At 42.1% G+C, this 16,779-nt stretch overlaps 1 protein-coding gene and 3 non-coding genes across 4 annotated transcripts; 1 reads left to right on the forward strand and 3 right to left on the reverse strand.

Moving 5' to 3' along the window:
- Positions 1–1,128: 1,128 nt before the first annotated feature.
- Positions 1,129–1,211, reverse strand: trnal-cag (transfer RNA leucine (anticodon CAG)). Its single transcript has one exon. It is a non-coding gene; the product is annotated as a tRNA-Leu (tRNA).
- Positions 1,212–2,310: 1,099 nt separating this feature from the next.
- Positions 2,311–2,392, reverse strand: trnal-caa (transfer RNA leucine (anticodon CAA)). Its single transcript has one exon. It is a non-coding gene; the product is annotated as a tRNA-Leu (tRNA).
- A 1,101-nt stretch (positions 2,393–3,493) lies between these two features.
- Positions 3,494–3,576, reverse strand: trnal-cag (transfer RNA leucine (anticodon CAG)). The gene has a single exon. It is a non-coding gene; the product is annotated as a tRNA-Leu (tRNA).
- Positions 3,577–4,038: 462 nt separating this feature from the next.
- On the forward strand, positions 4,039–15,134 carry LOC135543386 (glycogenin-1-like). The gene is made up of 7 exons (XM_064970596.1): positions 4,039–4,193; positions 5,120–5,255; positions 5,411–5,585; positions 5,663–5,825; positions 6,192–6,318; positions 11,225–11,450; positions 13,532–15,134. The coding sequence occupies exons 1-7, from the start codon at positions 4,187–4,189 to the stop codon at positions 13,700–13,702; spliced, it is 1,005 nt and encodes a 334-aa protein (XP_064826668.1). The 5' UTR covers positions 4,039–4,186; the 3' UTR covers positions 13,703–15,134.
- The last annotated feature ends 1,645 nt before the right edge of the window (positions 15,135–16,779 follow it).

Genomic DNA, 16,779 nt, shown 5'->3' on the forward strand with positions numbered 1-16,779 from the left:
AAAGCTACATCTGGTGTCGGAATAAAGGGTACTAGGTAAAAGTAGATATAGGTTCGGCCTCCTGAGATCACCGCAAAGACCAGTAAATGCACAATACTGACTTGCACTTTCAACATCAAATAGTCATTGGTTTTTATCAATTAAAAACTCCTGACATTGATTTATCTTCAATATGTCCGTCAACGGGAAAAGCCTAGTAAATCGTCATTGATTGAGCGTTAAAGTGGCCTCAGAATATGGCCATTCTGATATAAATGATAAAATACCTCAGATAAGACCGAAAAAGTGTCTGGAAGTATCAGCAACCATCAGGGTGAGAGTGACAACCCTTCCACATGTCAAAATGGGGGAGTCTTAGCAAATGGCTTAATGGTTATTTTTAACGCAATCGTATTTTATTTGATATATTTGAGAGTGACAACCCTTCCACATGTCAAAATGGGGGGGGGGTTTAACAAGGGGTCTCACCTGTGACCCGTGGCTTGACTTTAGATGCATCGAGTTCGATTACCCTGCAGACCATATTTTTTTCTCCCACCAATACAATCCAGTGACAACGAACGATGAGTTGTGCGTTCTGAGATGCCATTTGTTATTTGCCTGTTTGTGGCCCGCCTGTGAAATTCGTGCAATTCTCTTTCAACCTCTAGTCAACGAGCTGTTTTTGCAGAATGTTAAAAATACGATAGTTATTCACTGCTCGTGTTAACTGTATATAATTTCCATTATCTTAAGCCATTTATTTCAGGCCAGGGTGCATATACACAATCTCACCACTAGGATTCGCTAAAGGAACAATGGAACTACTCTTATAAACAATGAGCAAGCTCTTTCTTACCATAAATAACACTGATTGATGTTGATATATTCGTACTATGTACCGCTATTTTATATTTCCGTTCTTGTGAACAAGTATGATCATTAGGCTTATCCTTAACCTTGCCTGTTTGTGGCCCGCCTGTGAAATTTGTGCAATTCTCTTTCAACCTCTCATCAACTAGCTGTTTTTGCATGATGTTAAAAATAAGACATTTATTCACGTTAAGTAGGTGTTATTTCAATTATCTTAAGCCATTTATTGATCAACTGGTTCTTGCAAAGCAGTATGACATGCAGGCGTTCAAAATGTGTCAGAAGTGGGATTCGAACCCACGCCTCCAGGGGAGACTGCGACCTGAACGCAGCGCCTTAGACCGCTCGGCCATCCTGACTGTTAAAAGCTACATCTGGTGTCGGAATAAAGGGTACTAGGTAAAAGTAGATATAGGTTCGGCCTCCTGAGATCACCGCAAAGACCAGTAAATGCACAATACTGACTTGCACTTTCAACATCAAATAGTCATTGGTTTTTATCAATTAAAAACTCCTGACATTGATTTATCTTCAATATGTCCGTCAACGGGAAAAGCCTAGTAAATCGTCATTGATTGAGCGTTAAAGTGGCCTCAGAATATGGCCATTCTGATATAAATGATAAAATACCTCAGATAAGACCGAAAAAGTGTCTGGAAGTATCAGCAACCATCAGGGTGAGAGTGACAACCCTTCCACATGTCAAAATGGGGGAGTCTTAGCAAATGGCTTAATGGTTATTTTTAACGCAATCGTATTTTATTTGATATATTTGGGGGGTTTAACAAGGGGTCTCACCTGTGACCCGTGGCTTGACTTTAGATGCATCGAGTTCGATTACCCTGCAGACCATATTTTTTTCTCCCACCAATACAATCCAGTGACAACGAACGATGAGTTGTGCGTTCTGAGATGCCATTTGTTATTTGCCTGTTTGTGGCCCGCCTGTGAAATTCGTGCAATTCTCTTTCAACCTCTAGTCAACGAGCTGTTTTTGCAGAATGTTAAAAATACGATAGTTATTCACTGCTCGTGTTAACTGTATATAATTTCCATTATCTTAAGCCATTTATTTCAGGCCAGGGTGCATATACACAATCTCACCACTAGGATTCGCTAAAGGAACAATGGAACTACTCTTATAAACAATGAGCAAGCTCTTTCTTACCATAAATAACACTGATTGATGTTGATATATTCGTACTATGTACCGCTATTTTATATTTCCGTTCTTGTGAACAAGTATGATCATTAGGCTTATCCTTAACCTTGCCTGTTTGTGGCCCGCCTGTGAAATTTGTGCAATTCTCTTTCAACCTCTCATCAACTAGCTGTTTTTGCATGATGTTAAAAATAAGACATTTATTCACGTTAAGTAGGTGTTATTTCAATTATCTTAAGCCATTTATTGATCAAATGGTTCTTGCAAAGCAGTATGACATGCAGGCGTTCAAAATGTGTCAGAAGTGGGATTCGAACCCACGCCTCCAGGGGAGACTGCGACCTTGAACGCAGCGCCTTAGACCTCGGCCATCCTGACTGTTAAAAGCTACATCTGGTGTCGGAATAAAGGGTACTAGGTAAAAGTAGATATAGGTTCGGCCTCCTGAGATCACCGCAAAGACCAGTAAATGCACAATACTGACTTGCACTTTCAACATCAAATAGTCATTGGTTTTTATCAATTAAAAACTCCTGACATTGATTTATCTTCAATATGTCCGTCAACGGGAAAAGCCTAGTAAATCGTCATTGATTGAGCGTTAAAGTGGCCTCAGAATATGGCCATTCTGATATAAATGATAAAATACCTCAGATAAGACCGAAAAAGTGTCTGGAAGTATCAGCAACCATCAGGGTGAGAGTGACAACCCTTCCACATGTCAAAATGGGGGAGTCTTAGCAAATGGCTTAATGGTTATTTTTAACGCAATCGTATTTTATTTGATATATTTGGGGGGGGTTTAACAAGGGGTCTCACCTGTGACCCGTGGCTTGACTTTAGATGCATCGAGTTCGATTACCCTGCAGACCATATTTTTTTCTCCCACCAATACAATCCAGTGACAACGAACGATGAGTTGTGCGTTCTGAGATGCCATTTGTTATTTGCCTGTTTGTGGCCCGCCTGTGAAATTCGTGCAATTCTCTTTCAACCTCTAGTCAACGAGCTGTTTTTGCAGAATGTTAAAAATACGATAGTTATTCACTGCTCGTGTTAACTGTATATAATTTCCATTATCTTAAGCCATTTATTTCAGGCCAGGGTGCATATACACAATCTCACCACTAGGATTCGCTAAAGGAACAATGGAACTACTCTTATAAACAATGAGCAAGCTCTTTCTTACCATAAATAACACTGATTGATGTTGATATATTCGTACTATGTACCGCTATTTTATATTTCCGTTCTTGTGAACAAGTATGATCATTAGGCTTATCCTTAACCTTGCCTGTTTGTGGCCCGCCTGTGAAATTTGTGCAATTCTCTTTCAACCTCTCATCAACTAGCTGTTTTTGCATGATGTTAAAAATAAGACATTTATTCACGTTAAGTAGGTGTTATTTCAATTATCTTAAGCCATTTATTGATCAAATGGTTCTTGCAAAGCAGTATGACATGCAGGCGTTCAAAATGTGTCAGAAGTGGGATTCGAACCCACGCCTCCAGGGGAGACTGCGACCTGAACGCAGCGCCTTAGACCGCTCGGCCATCCTGACTGTTAAAAGCTACATCTGGTGTCGGAATAAAGGGTACTAGGTAAAAGTAGATATAGGTTCGGCCTCCTGAGATCACCGCAAAGACCAGTAAATGCACAATACTGACTTGCACTTTCAACATCAAATAGTCATTGGTTTTTATCAATTAAAAACTCCTGACATTGATTTATCTTCAATATGTCCGTCAACGGGAAAAGCCTAGTAAATCGTCATTGATTGAGCGTTAAAGTGGCCTCAGAATATGGCCATTCTGATATAAATGATAAAATACCTCAGATAAGACCGAAAAAGTGTCTGGAAGTATCAGCAACCATCAGGGTGAGAGTGACAACCCTTCCACATGTCAAAATGGGGGGAGTCTTAGCAAATGGCTTAATGGTTATTTTTAACGCAATCGTATTTTAAAACTGAAATCATCACTAAAACTGGCAAACATTTCGATTCTAAATTGCGTGCGTGTGTTTGTGTATTGTGGTGGGCTTGTGCGCTGTCACGGGTCACATGACGCGAATATTGCCTCCTGACTTGATTTTGTCTCTTTACAGCTGTGTCTTTGCTACCCACCGCACTCCAGACCCTCCCGAGCTACTGCTACACCGAATAACTGAACATGGCGGGTAAGACAGCGGACAGTCGGTTCATAAGGATGATAGGAGTAGCCTATAACCATTGAACAGTGCTGCTATATTATTTTATGTTTTATTATATTATGGGTTGAAGCTATAGCCGAATCACACGAACATCGCATTAGCTTTGCGTTGCCATCTTTCAGCAACAATGTGATTATAAATGGTTTGATGCATGCGCATATTGAACGCAGTTACACAGTCCTCCCATTTATATGTCGATTCTAGTTTTGTGTCGCGACGTCGTTAAAGTAACGTTATCCGCGTAGGCAACAATTATGATGACTTAAACTGAAAGTACGTCGTGTGCTTGTTGTGTTTACGGTCCTGCAGTGTCTGCCTACGTGCGGCTCGGCCATTGCTGAATTCCCCCTCTCTACCGTCCTGAAGTGTGCACTTGTTTACTCTCTGCGTAGGGATATATCAAACACGCACTTTGGCTATATGCTCATGTATTCTACCATATTTACCCGAGAGCTCACACGCGTTGTTTAAAAAAACCCATCAGCACTCGTTTTAAACACAACTCGTTTCTTGTCTCTGTGGTCAATCTCACAAGTGGAATCGGCTCGTGCAGAACAGCCTACGACATTATCACCACAAGTTGACATATGACAGTTATAGTACAGTGTGTAAACAATAGGGCTATGGTAGGGACGGGTTGAGGGTCAGCTATAGGGCTAGTCTATGGTAAGGACGGGTAGAGGGTCAGCTATAGGGCTCGTCTATGGTAGGGACGGGTAGAGGGTCGGCTTTAGGGCTATTCTATGGTAGGGAAGGTTAGAGGGTCTATGGTTACCCTAGCTGAAGTACTGATATAAGCCTTGTTGAGAAGGTCCAGGTGCCAGACAGAAGCTGTTCTCTCTTTCTGCTCCAGTGTTATTTACAAGTGTGTGTGTGTGTGTGTGTGTGATTAGACCAAGCATATGTGACTCTGGCCACAAATGACAACTATGCCAAAGGAGCGATGGTTCTGGGGAGGTCGCTACGCAACCATAACACTACCAAACAACTGGTGGTTCTGATTGGACCTCACGTAGCAGAGCCCAGCAGGTAACGCATACACATGCTCGCACTCATATATACACACACACACACAACCCATGATCTATGTTCAGTGTTTGACACACCCATGGCCTAGTCTCTGTTAGTTTTGTATTGTCCACACCTGAGCAGGTAACACACAACTCAAACCGTGTGTGTTGCAGGGCCATGCTGAGTTGCATCTATGACGAGGTGTGTGTGGTGGATATCTTGGACTCTGGTGACACGGCCAACCTGGCCCTGATGAAGAGACCAGACCTTGGAGTGACCTTCACCAAGCTGCACTGCTGGACACTCACACACTACACCAAGTGTGTGTTTATGGACGCAGACACACTGGTGAGCACTCACTCCTTACTCAGTACAAATTACAGCAAGTCTGTATTCGGGGCTAAATACTGTGTGTGTGTACGCAGGTGTTGTCCAACATCGATGAGCTGTTTGAGAGGGAGGAGTTATCTGCTGCGCCTGATCCTGGTTGGCCAGATTGTTTCAACTCGGGTGTGTTCGTCTTCAAACCGTCCAATGAAACATACCGCAGCCTTATGACACACTGCACTGAGAACGGCAGCTTTGATGGTGAGTTCTGTATTATTATTATTATTATTATTATTATTATTATTACCCCATTGAGATGTGCATGTGTTTTATCCATGTGAGTCCCATTGAGGAGTGATTGTGGATTTGATGGAAGCCCTGGCCAAGAGCAGGCAGCTGCAGTACAGAATTAAATACATGGTACAAAGAGTGTGTGTCTGGGGTGGTGCAATAAACACTCTATCTCCTATGGACTTTCCTTAAACTCTGCTGCAAACAAGCTCCTATAGATCCTAAAATAACTCATGTTCTTGTCTAACCTCTCCCCCTCCCCACTCCTTCTACCTCTCTCTCACTCCCCTTTTCTCTCTCTCCCTCTTCCCTCCCTCTCTCTCCCTCTCTCTCTAGGTGGGGACCAAGGAGTTCTGAACAGTTTCTTCAATACCTGGTCAACAGCAGACATTTCCAAACACCTGCCTTTCATCTACAACCTCAGCAGCATCGCTATATACACCTATCTACCAGCCTTCAAACAGTAGGTATACACACACACACTCCAATGTTGTCACAGTATGAGTTATTTCATACATCACACTTTAGCTCCAAATCTCTGGCTTCCTGCCCTCTTGTGTGTCGGCGAGAGTGAGCGAATGAGTGTGCGAGAGCATGAGGGAGAAAAGTGAGAGTGCTTGTTTTGGTGTTTAATAAGCCAAGCCAAGGTCAGTTGAAAGGGTGTGGTGTTGAGTTTCACGAGAGGAGTGGCTCAGGCCTGCCCTCAAATAAAACACACTGGTACTGCAGATACAGGTCATATACACACACACACTAGGATGGCTGAGAGGCTTCCGTTTTATTGGCTCTTAACCAACCATGCTATTTCGTTTTGTTTTTTTCACATTGTTTGTAAATGATTTTGTACATAATGTTGCTAGTACTGTCTATGACTGAAAGATTCTGGACATCAGAACAGCGATTACATAAATCATTCATCATTCGCAGGAGAAAGAAACAGATTTTGTGGAAAGAGATCAGGGTGCCTTGTGACGATCAGGCGACGAGTGGCTAATCTGCCTTTGCCATTCGTACTGTTAGCCAACGTTCAATCGCTGGAAAATAAATGGGACAAACTGAAAGCACGTACACCCAACGGGGCATTTAAACCTGTAATGTCTTATGTTTCAGTGAGTTGTGGCTGAACGACGATATTAATAACATACAGCTGGGGGTTATACAGTGAGGGGGAAAAAAGTATTTGACCCCATGCTGATTTTGTACGTTTGCCCACTGACAAAAAAAAATCAGTCTATAATTTTAATGGTAGGTTTATTTGAACAGTGAGAGACAGAATAACAACAAAAAAACGCATGTAAAAAATGTTATAAATTGATTTGCATTTTAATGAGGGAAATAGGTTTTTGACCCCTCTGCAAAACATGACTTAGTACTTGGTGGCAAAACCCTTATTGGCAATCAGAGGTCAGATGTTTCTTGTAGTTGGCCACCAGGTTTGCACACATCTCAGGAGGGATTTTGTCCCACTCCTCTTTGCAGATCTTCTCCAAGTCATTAAGGTTTCGAAGCTGAAACCTTCAGCTCCCTCCACAGATTTTCTATGGGATTAAGGTCTGGAGACTGGCTAGGCCACTCCAGGACCTTAATGTGCTTCTTCTTGAGCCACTCCTTTGTTGCCTTGGCTGTGTGTTTTGCGTCATTGTCATGCTGGAATACCCATCCACGACCCATTTACAATACCCTGGCTGAGGGAAGGAGGTTCTCACCCAAGATTTGACGGTACATGGCCCCGTCCATCGTCCCTTTGATGCGGTGAAGTTGTCCTGTCCCCTTAGCAGAAAAACACCCCCAAAGCAAAATGTTTCCACCTCCATGTTTGACGGTGGGGATGGTGTTCTTGGGGTCATAGGCAGCATTCCTCCTCCTCCAGACACGGAGAGTTGAGTTGATGCCAAAGAGCTCCATTTGTCTCATCAGACCACAACACTTTCACCCAGTTGTCCTCTGAATCATTCAGATGTTCATTGGCAAACTTCAGATGGGCATGTATATGTGCTTTCTTGAGCAGGGGAACCTTGCGGGCGCTGCAGGATTTCAGTCCTTCACGGCCAATTGTTTTCTTGCTGACTATGGTCCCAGCTGCCTTGAGATCATTGACAAGATCCTCCCGTGTAGTTCTGGGCTGATTCCTCACAGTTCTCATGATCATTGCAACTCCACGAGGTGAGATCTTGCATGGAGCCCCAGGCCAAGGGTGATTGACAGTTCTTTTGTGTTTTTTCCATTTGCGAATAATTGTGCCAACTGTCACCTTCTCACCAAGCAACTTGGCGACGGTCTTGTAGCCCATTCCAGCCTTGTGTCGGTCTACAAACTTGTCCCTGACATCCTTGGAGAGCTTTTTGGTCTTGGCCACGGTGGACAGTTTGGAATCTGAGTGATTGATTGCTTCTGTGGAGAGGTGTAGCCTAGTGGTTAGACTGTTGGACTAGTAACCGGAAGGTTGCAAGTTCAAACCCCCGAGCTAACAAGGTACAAATCTGTCGTTCTGCCACTGAACAGGCAGTTAGCCCACTGTTCCTAGGCCGTCATTGAAAATAAGAATTTGTTCTTAACTGACTTGCCTAGTTAAATAAAGAAAAAGAAAAATACAGTTAATAAACTGAGATTAGGGGGGACCACCTTTACTCCATACACAGACGTGTAGAAAGCTTTCCCTCACCCTCCATTTGGTAAATCTGACCATAATTCTAGCCTCCTGCTTACAAGCAAAAATTTAAAGCTGTATAAATTACTTACTGAGCCCACCACACTGAATACTCCAGGTTAGACTACTTTTTCATGTACAATGCACAGGCTTAAGGATTGTAGGATTCGGCAGGACGATTTATCAGATCATAATGGAGTTTACCTTACTCTACACCTTGATAGCAAACCAATAAATACTATATGGAGACTTAATACAAACATGCTGAATGATCCAGCATCCAAGGAATCAATAAAGGCAGAATTGAACATCTATCTGGAGAATAATGATAATGGGGAAGTATCTCCTGCGATATTATGGGATGCAGCTAAGGCAGTTATTAAAGGAAAGATCATATATCTCTCAAGTAGATTTAAAGCACAGAAACTACTGACAATACAGGAAACATTAAGAAACTTAGAACGATCTCCTAGTCAATACAAAGACCCTCTTTTATATTACAAGAGATTCAAAAGGTAAAACAGGAAATGGACCAGATTTATAGAGAAGTATAGAAAAAGCTCAGGTTCCTGAAACAACGTTATTATGAGGCTCAAAGGCAACCAAATTACTAGCATGGAGACTCAGGAAACAACAAGCACAGAATACCATTTTCAACATAAAACAACTCAAAACAAAGAAGATGTGCATGCAAATATCTCTACTAAAAGTAAACAAGTCTCCAGGCACTGGAGAGAGGCCATCGTATCTGTAATCCCAAAAGAGGGTAAAGATAAGAAGGAATGCAGTTCATGTAGAAAAATCTAAATTCTTAACACAGATTATAAACTATATGCATCAATAATAGCCAAAAGAATGGAGGGCATAATCCCAGAATTGATTGATGGGGATCAAACTGGTTTCATACAAAATAGGCAGACACAGGACAATATAAGGAGAACACGACATGTCATGGACCACATTACTCAGAGTAAGACAAGTGCAATATTAATCAGAAAAAGCATTTGATTCAGTGGGACGGGATTACCTATTCCAAGTTATGGAAAGATTTGGTTTCAACAAAGTGATACAGTGCATCAAAACACCGCTAGAATAAAGATAAATGGACATTTGTCACAAACAATAAAATTCGAGCGAGGGGCAAGACAAGACTAATCTTTCACCCACGCTCTTCTCCTTGTACCTCGAACCATTAGCACAGGCAATAAGATAGGACCCAACATTAGAGGGAATAACAATAAGAGGCAGTGAACATAAGATATGCATGTATGCTGATGACGTGCTGTTGTTCCTTAAAGACCCAGGCTCAAGTGTACCTGGATTGATGGATGTTTTACAACCATTTGGAAATTATTCAAGGTATGTGCTTAACGTGCACAAGACCCAAGCCCTAGTATATAATTATACACCACAGGAAAAGCTGAGGAGTAGGTATAACTTCACCTGGACCTCTTCATCCATTAAGTATCTTGGAGTATATCTACCAAAAGATACACCCAAACTTTGACATCATGGGAAATCAAAAGAAATTAGCCAAGACCTCAGACAAAACAATTGTAGACCTCCACAAGTCTGGTTCATTCTTGGGAGCAATTTCCAAACGCCTGAAGGTACCATGTTCATCTGTACAAACAATAGTATGCAAGTAAAACACCATGGGACCACGCAGCCGTCATACCGCTCAGGAAGGAGACGCGTACTTTGGTGCAAAAAGTGAAAATCAATCCCTGAACAACAGCAAAGGACCTTGTGAAGATGCTGGAGTAAACGGGTACAAAAGTATCTATATCTGCAATAAAATGAGTCCAATATCAACATAACCTGAAAGGCTGCTAATCAAGGAAGAAGCCACTTTTCCAAAACCGCCATAAAAAAGCCAGACTACGGTTTGCAACTGCACATGGGGACAAAGATTGTACTTTTTGGACAAATGCCCTCTGGTCTGATGAAACAAAAATATAACTTTGGCCATAATGACCATCGTTATGTTTGGAGGAAAAAGGGGGGAGCTTGCAAGCCGAAGAACACCATCCCAACCGTGAAGCACGGGGGTGGCAGTATCATGTTGTGGGGGTACTTTGCTGCAGGAGGGACTGGTGCACTTCACAAAATAGATGGCATCATGAAAGAGGACAATTATGTAGATATATTGAAGCAACATCTCAAGACATCCGTCAGGAAGTTAAAGCTTGGTCGCAAATGGGTCTTCCAAATGGACAATGACCCCAAGCATACTTCCAAAGTTGTGGCAAAATGGCTTAAAGACAACAAAGTCAAGGTACTGGAGTGGCCATCACAAAGCCCTTGACCCCAATCCTATAGAAAATTTGTGGGCAGAACTGAAAAAGCATGTGCGAGCAAGGAGGCCTACAAACCTGACTCAGTTACACCAGCTCTGTCAGGAGGAATGGGCCAAAATTCAACCAACTTATTGTGGGAAGCTTGTGGAAGGCTACCTTAAACGTTTGACCCAAGTTAAACAATTGAAAGGCAATGCTACCAAATACTAATTGAGTGTATGTAAACTTCTGACCCACTGGGAATGTGATGAAAGAAATAAAAGCTGACAATTCATTCGTTCTACTATTATTCTGACATTTCACATTCTTAAAATAAAGTGGTGATCCTAACTGACCTAAGACAGGGAATTTTTACAGTCTACGACTGTATTCAGCGCATGTGACAACATTTGATTTACAACCTCTGGTGTGTGTGTTTGTAGGTACGGTCATGAGGCTAAGGTGGTCCATTTCCTGGGGAAGGTGAAGCCATGGAACTACTCCTATGACACCCAGACTGGGAAGGTCAAAGGTCACACCCTCACGCCTGGCTCGGGTGACCTGAACCCTGACTTCCTGGTTCAGTGGTGGAACCTCTACTCCTCTGGGGTCCTACCTGCTCTCAGAGACTCATATGGAGACGCACTGTTCTGCTCCGGCTGCACTGAGGTACTGCGTGTGTGTGTCTCCTTATAGCGTGTGTACGTAAGATCTCCAGTACTGACAATTGTTTCTGAATCTTGACAGATGTATAACAAGACCTGAGAGATATGGTCGGTGCTTTCGAAAAGTATTCACACAGCTTCACTTTTTTCCACATTTTGTTTTTACAACCTGAATTTAAAATGTATTCTTTTGAGTTTGTGTCACTGGTCACACAATAATATCAAAGTGGAATTATGTTTTTAGGATTTTTAAAAATTAATTAATTAAATGAGAAAATAATGTATTGAGTCAAAGTATTCAACGCCTTTGTTAATGGCAAGCCTAAATAAGTTCAAGAGTACAAATGTGCTTAACATGCCATGTAATAAGTTGCATTGTTTTAACATGATTTCTGAATGACTACCTCATCGCTGTACCCCACACATAGAATTATCTGTAACGTCAAGCAGTGAATTACAAACACAGATTCAACCACAAATAACAGGGAGGTCTTCATTGCCTCGTGAAGAAGGGCACCTATCGGTAGATGGGTAAAAATAAAGAAGACATTGAATATCCCTTAGAGCATCGTGAAGTTATTCATTACAATTTGGCTGGTGTATCAATACACCCAGTCACTACAAAGATGCAGGCGTCCTAACTAACTCAGTTGTCAGAGAGGAAGGAAACTACTCAGGGATTTCACCATTAGGCCAGTGGGGACTTTAACACATTTCAAGTGTAATGGCTGTGATAGGAGGAAACTGAGGATGGATCAATAACATTGTAGTTACTCCACAATACTAACCTAATTTACAATGTGTAAAGAAGGAAGCCTGTACAGAATAAATCATATTCCAAAACATGCATCCTGTTTTCAATAAGGCAATAAAGTAAAACTGAGGTGAAGAAATGAACTTAGTCCTGAATACAAAGTATGTTTGGGTGGAAATCCAACATATCACTGAGTACCACTCGTAATATTTTCAAGCATGGAAGTGGCTGCATCATGTTATGGGTATGCCTGTCATCAGCAAGGACTAGGGTTTTTTTTGGATAAGAAGACAATGAATAAATCTAAGCACAGGAAAAGTCCATAAAGAGAAACCTGGTTGTCTGCTTGGGAGACAAATTGACCTTTGAGCAGGACAATAACCTAAAACACAAGGTCAAATATACACTGGAGTTGCTTACCAAGATAACATTGTATTTTCCTGAGTGGCCTAGTTAGACAGTTTTGACTTAAATTGGCTTGAAAATCAATGGCAAGACTTGAAAATGGCTGTCTAGCAATGATCAACAACCACTTTGACAGAGCATAAAAAATAAAAGAATGTACAGTCAAGGTGTGCAAAACACTTAGACTTACACAGAAAGACTCACAACTGTAATCACTACCAAAGGTGATTCTAACATGTATTGACTCAGGGGTGTAAAAAAAAAAAAATCTAGATTTAATTTTGTCATTACTGGGTATGGTGTGTAGATGGGTGAGAAACAAATCTTTTTAATCAATTTTGAATTCAGGCGGTAACGCAACCAAATGTGGATTAAGGCAAGTGCTATGAATACTTTAAGGCACTGTATGCGTTTTGTCGGGACTGTTGGAAGGACAGTTTGTGTATGTGAGTATAGTGTAATCGTAAAGAAGTTTAAGTACTGTATTTGCTGGTTTCAGTCGCTGATGGTGTGTTGACCATCTGTAGTGGCAAGTCATTGACATGGTAACCTCTCTCCCTGTCTCTCATGGATACTTTAAACAGGTAATTGAAGGGCATGTCTCAAATGGCACCTAATGTAGTGCAATAATAATATTGCAGTAGGGTGATGTAGTCACCGATGTAGTGCTATACTTCTGACACCGGCCTGCTGTGCTTATTGGCGTTGCCACGGTAACAGGAAGAAGCTGATTGGCTTTTCACTCCCACTGACCCCGGCCCCTGCCCTTCGTTCTGTTTCTCTGTAGAGGAAGCTGCTGATTGGTCGACGCTTTGGGTTGAGGGGAAATGCTTCATGACATTCACCCTTGTATTAGTGAGTATTTCTCCATGTCTCAGAACGCTCATCTTGTTTGCCTACCCTGTCTCTCCCTCCACCCCCTATAGGAGGAGGTCTGTGACAGTGTGGTTGAGATCATCCTCCCCCCGCCTCCCCCTCAGGCGCCCCAGGTGTCCAGTGAGGAGAGGAGGCAGCGATGGGAGGCGGGCCAGGCGGACTACATGGGCGCCGACTCCTTCGAAAGCATCCAGAGGAAACTGGACTGCTTCCTCAAGTAGAGGGCCAGAGGAGGGATGACTGACGGAGAGGGCATGCATTGGCAGGCCTGAGATGCGTCAGTCAGGGCGGGGATCAACTGGCATTCGACCAATCAGAAGAGAAAGCGGTAGAGCATGACGTATTGAAAAACAGTCACATCCTGGGCCTCTCTCTCGCTCTCTGTTTTTCTCTGTGTGTGTGTGTTCGTGCGTCTGTGTGGCCTGGTCCTGCAGAAATAACCCCTGCAGAGACCGGTCCATTCAGTGTTTGAACACCAGTTTACTACACTATGCAGCCCCCATACCACCACCTCAGCGCAGAAGCCTTGGTCAGTAAGTAATGACTCAGTAATAACCTCACTGTGACTCTGCCTCACCAAGTCCCATCCAGACCCCATGACTCTAACAGCTCTAACCCAGTTACTCAGTCAAGCCTGATAATGATCGGGCAGTCGTGCTTTTACTCTTTAAAGTATTCAGAGATGGGTCGGTATGAAGTATTTCCCTCTATAAAATGGAAGAACTTTTATTTTGTCTATTAAAGTTTGCATCCCAGTGGTTATTTCTGCTCTCCATATGTGTGTTGTGCATGGTTGTTTCTTTATATTAGGATTATTGTGAAGGAAGCCCATTTCTAAAGTGGAAAACCCACCGTAGCACTTGTCATTTCGCCATGTCCTGTTTGTCATCTCTTCCTGAGGGGTTTCATCACTTCCTGTGTAGTCTGACCAGTTGCCTTACCACTGTCAAAGACTCTTATTTCACAACTAGGCCTATTCTAGTTGTGGCCGTTCACTGTTTACAGAAAACACTTCTCTGCTGCTGCCCCCCCCCCCCCCTTCACATCTACTCCATTCAGACCTACCTCTACGCTCCTCCAGCTCCACTCTACTCCATTCAACCCTCCTACAGACTTACCTCCACGCTCCACTCTACTCCATTCAACCCTCCTACAGACTTACCTCCACGCTCCACTCTACTCCATTCAACCCTCCTACAGACTTACCTCTACACTCCACTCTACTCCACCCTTCTCTACTCTCAACTTGACAACCCACCCTCCAACATCAACACCCTGAAGTGTGTACCTTCATCCCACCTTGTGGATTTAAAAGGAATGGACTGGTATGAAGAAAATCATGTCAGATATTATTTTGTCATGGTGAAAACTCAAGTCCATGATTAATCCAATGCTTTCACATCCATGAAGGGGACTGAGCAGGTCAAGTGCACACGGGGGCATAAGGCCAGAAGGGAATCCTAACACACACAGCCTAAAATGATATAGTAAGTAATGGGACTGTAGTTTTGTGGTCCCTCTTAATACACCCACAAACGGCTCTATAGAGAAGTTTCCAAACGCTGTGAAACCTTGTGTGTTCTGAACACACCCCGGTAGTTCTCACTGTTTCTGTTCTCTGTAGACACCTAATAAAGGACTGGTGAAGAAGTCTCCAGCTGTCTGTTATTCTATGTGGCTGCTACTAGTACTACTGAACTGTGTGCGGGCTCAATGATGGTATTGAAATCATAACAAAAGGTTCTGATGTTAGGTGCGCCCTGTTTCAGACCTGGGATAAATATTTTTTAACTGCTTTGTGGAAAGTAAAAATCTTTCCGGGTGAACAAATAGCTACTTTGGAGGTGACTACAACTATTGGAATACAGATTCCAAAAACAGACCTCAAAGTTACTGTTTCCAAACTATGAATACCTACTTGTGTTAACTATTTGAATATGGATCTGAGAAAGCAACTTTGTAATTTTTTTTACAAATATTTTAATACTGATCTCAGGAAGTGAGTACTTTTTTTGAAACTATTGGATTGGCAGCCTTCAACTAATGTATCTGGAACTGCACGCTGAAGATATGAATAGAGCGCACACACACTCCTGTACTATACCAATCTATCTGACAGCATATTGGATCTACACAATACATTTCTGTCGGAAACATTTTGTAAATGTTCATTCTCCTGACTGTCCATTGCCACAGGTATACATAATCAAGTATAACCAATTACATTTTGTACAGATACGTATAAATAAATTGTGACGCTCAACTACTGTATGACTTTTTAAACATGCCACTGAAAAGATTGGAAGCTGTAATTCATTTTATGATACCTGAACATACTGCAGAGCAATTCCAAGCCATTTTTCAAACATTGTAAACAGCAAGTTGGATGCTTAGCCAAAACAACTTCTAAACACACTATACCATCTTTAAAGGAACCGTTTACTCAGAATACAAACTAACATGATTTTCAACCTACCTTGTCTACAGTTGATTCAAGAAGGCAGTTTTGGGATATTTAGTGTCCTTTCAACACTTAGCCATATTTTGTTACTGTTAGCCTTCTCTGAACACTTAACATTAAACTGTTCTTGTGTAATAAAACAAATTTGGAGCAACATTTTATGAGGATGTTTTGACATATTACTTTGGGAATTACATTTGAATTGGAGAGCAATAAGCTGAGTTTTTGTAACTACTGTACATGAGGAATAGTGACCGTTCCTTATTCCACTTATGTAATAACTCCATTATTATGCAATTAATGCCATTTCCAAAGTCATATGTATCAATATTGCTATTGTAATAAGTTACTAGACACGTATAAGAACTTGATGTCACTCATTCTGAAAATATATTTGTTATTCATTTTGAAGCTGCAAAAGTGGTCTACTCTAATGTTGAACTGATTCCATGTTCCTCATATGTAATTCTAGACTATATTGAGATATCTAAGAGCCCTCCAAACCATGTGCTTATGCTACAGTATGTAGTATATCTGAAGCATACCTGGATAGAATGGTATGTACAGCAATAGTTGCATAGGAGGGCATTGACTAGAATACAGTATGTAAAAACAGTAACTAAACATTATTAAAGTGACCCATGTGCATATGCACCGCCCGCAACCGCAGGGCTCTCCAGAAGGTGGTGCGGTCAGCCCAACGCATCACCGGGAGCACACTGCCTACCCTTCAGGACATCTACAGCACCGCAGGGCTCTCCAGAAGGTGGTGCGGTCAGCCCAACGCATCACCGGGAGCACACTGCCTACCCTTCAGGACATCTACAGCACCGCAGG

This window comes from Oncorhynchus masou, chromosome 7, assembly GCF_036934945.1.
Source record: "Oncorhynchus masou masou isolate Uvic2021 chromosome 7, UVic_Omas_1.1, whole genome shotgun sequence".
NCBI classification, from domain to species: domain Eukaryota; kingdom Metazoa; phylum Chordata; class Actinopteri; order Salmoniformes; family Salmonidae; genus Oncorhynchus; species Oncorhynchus masou.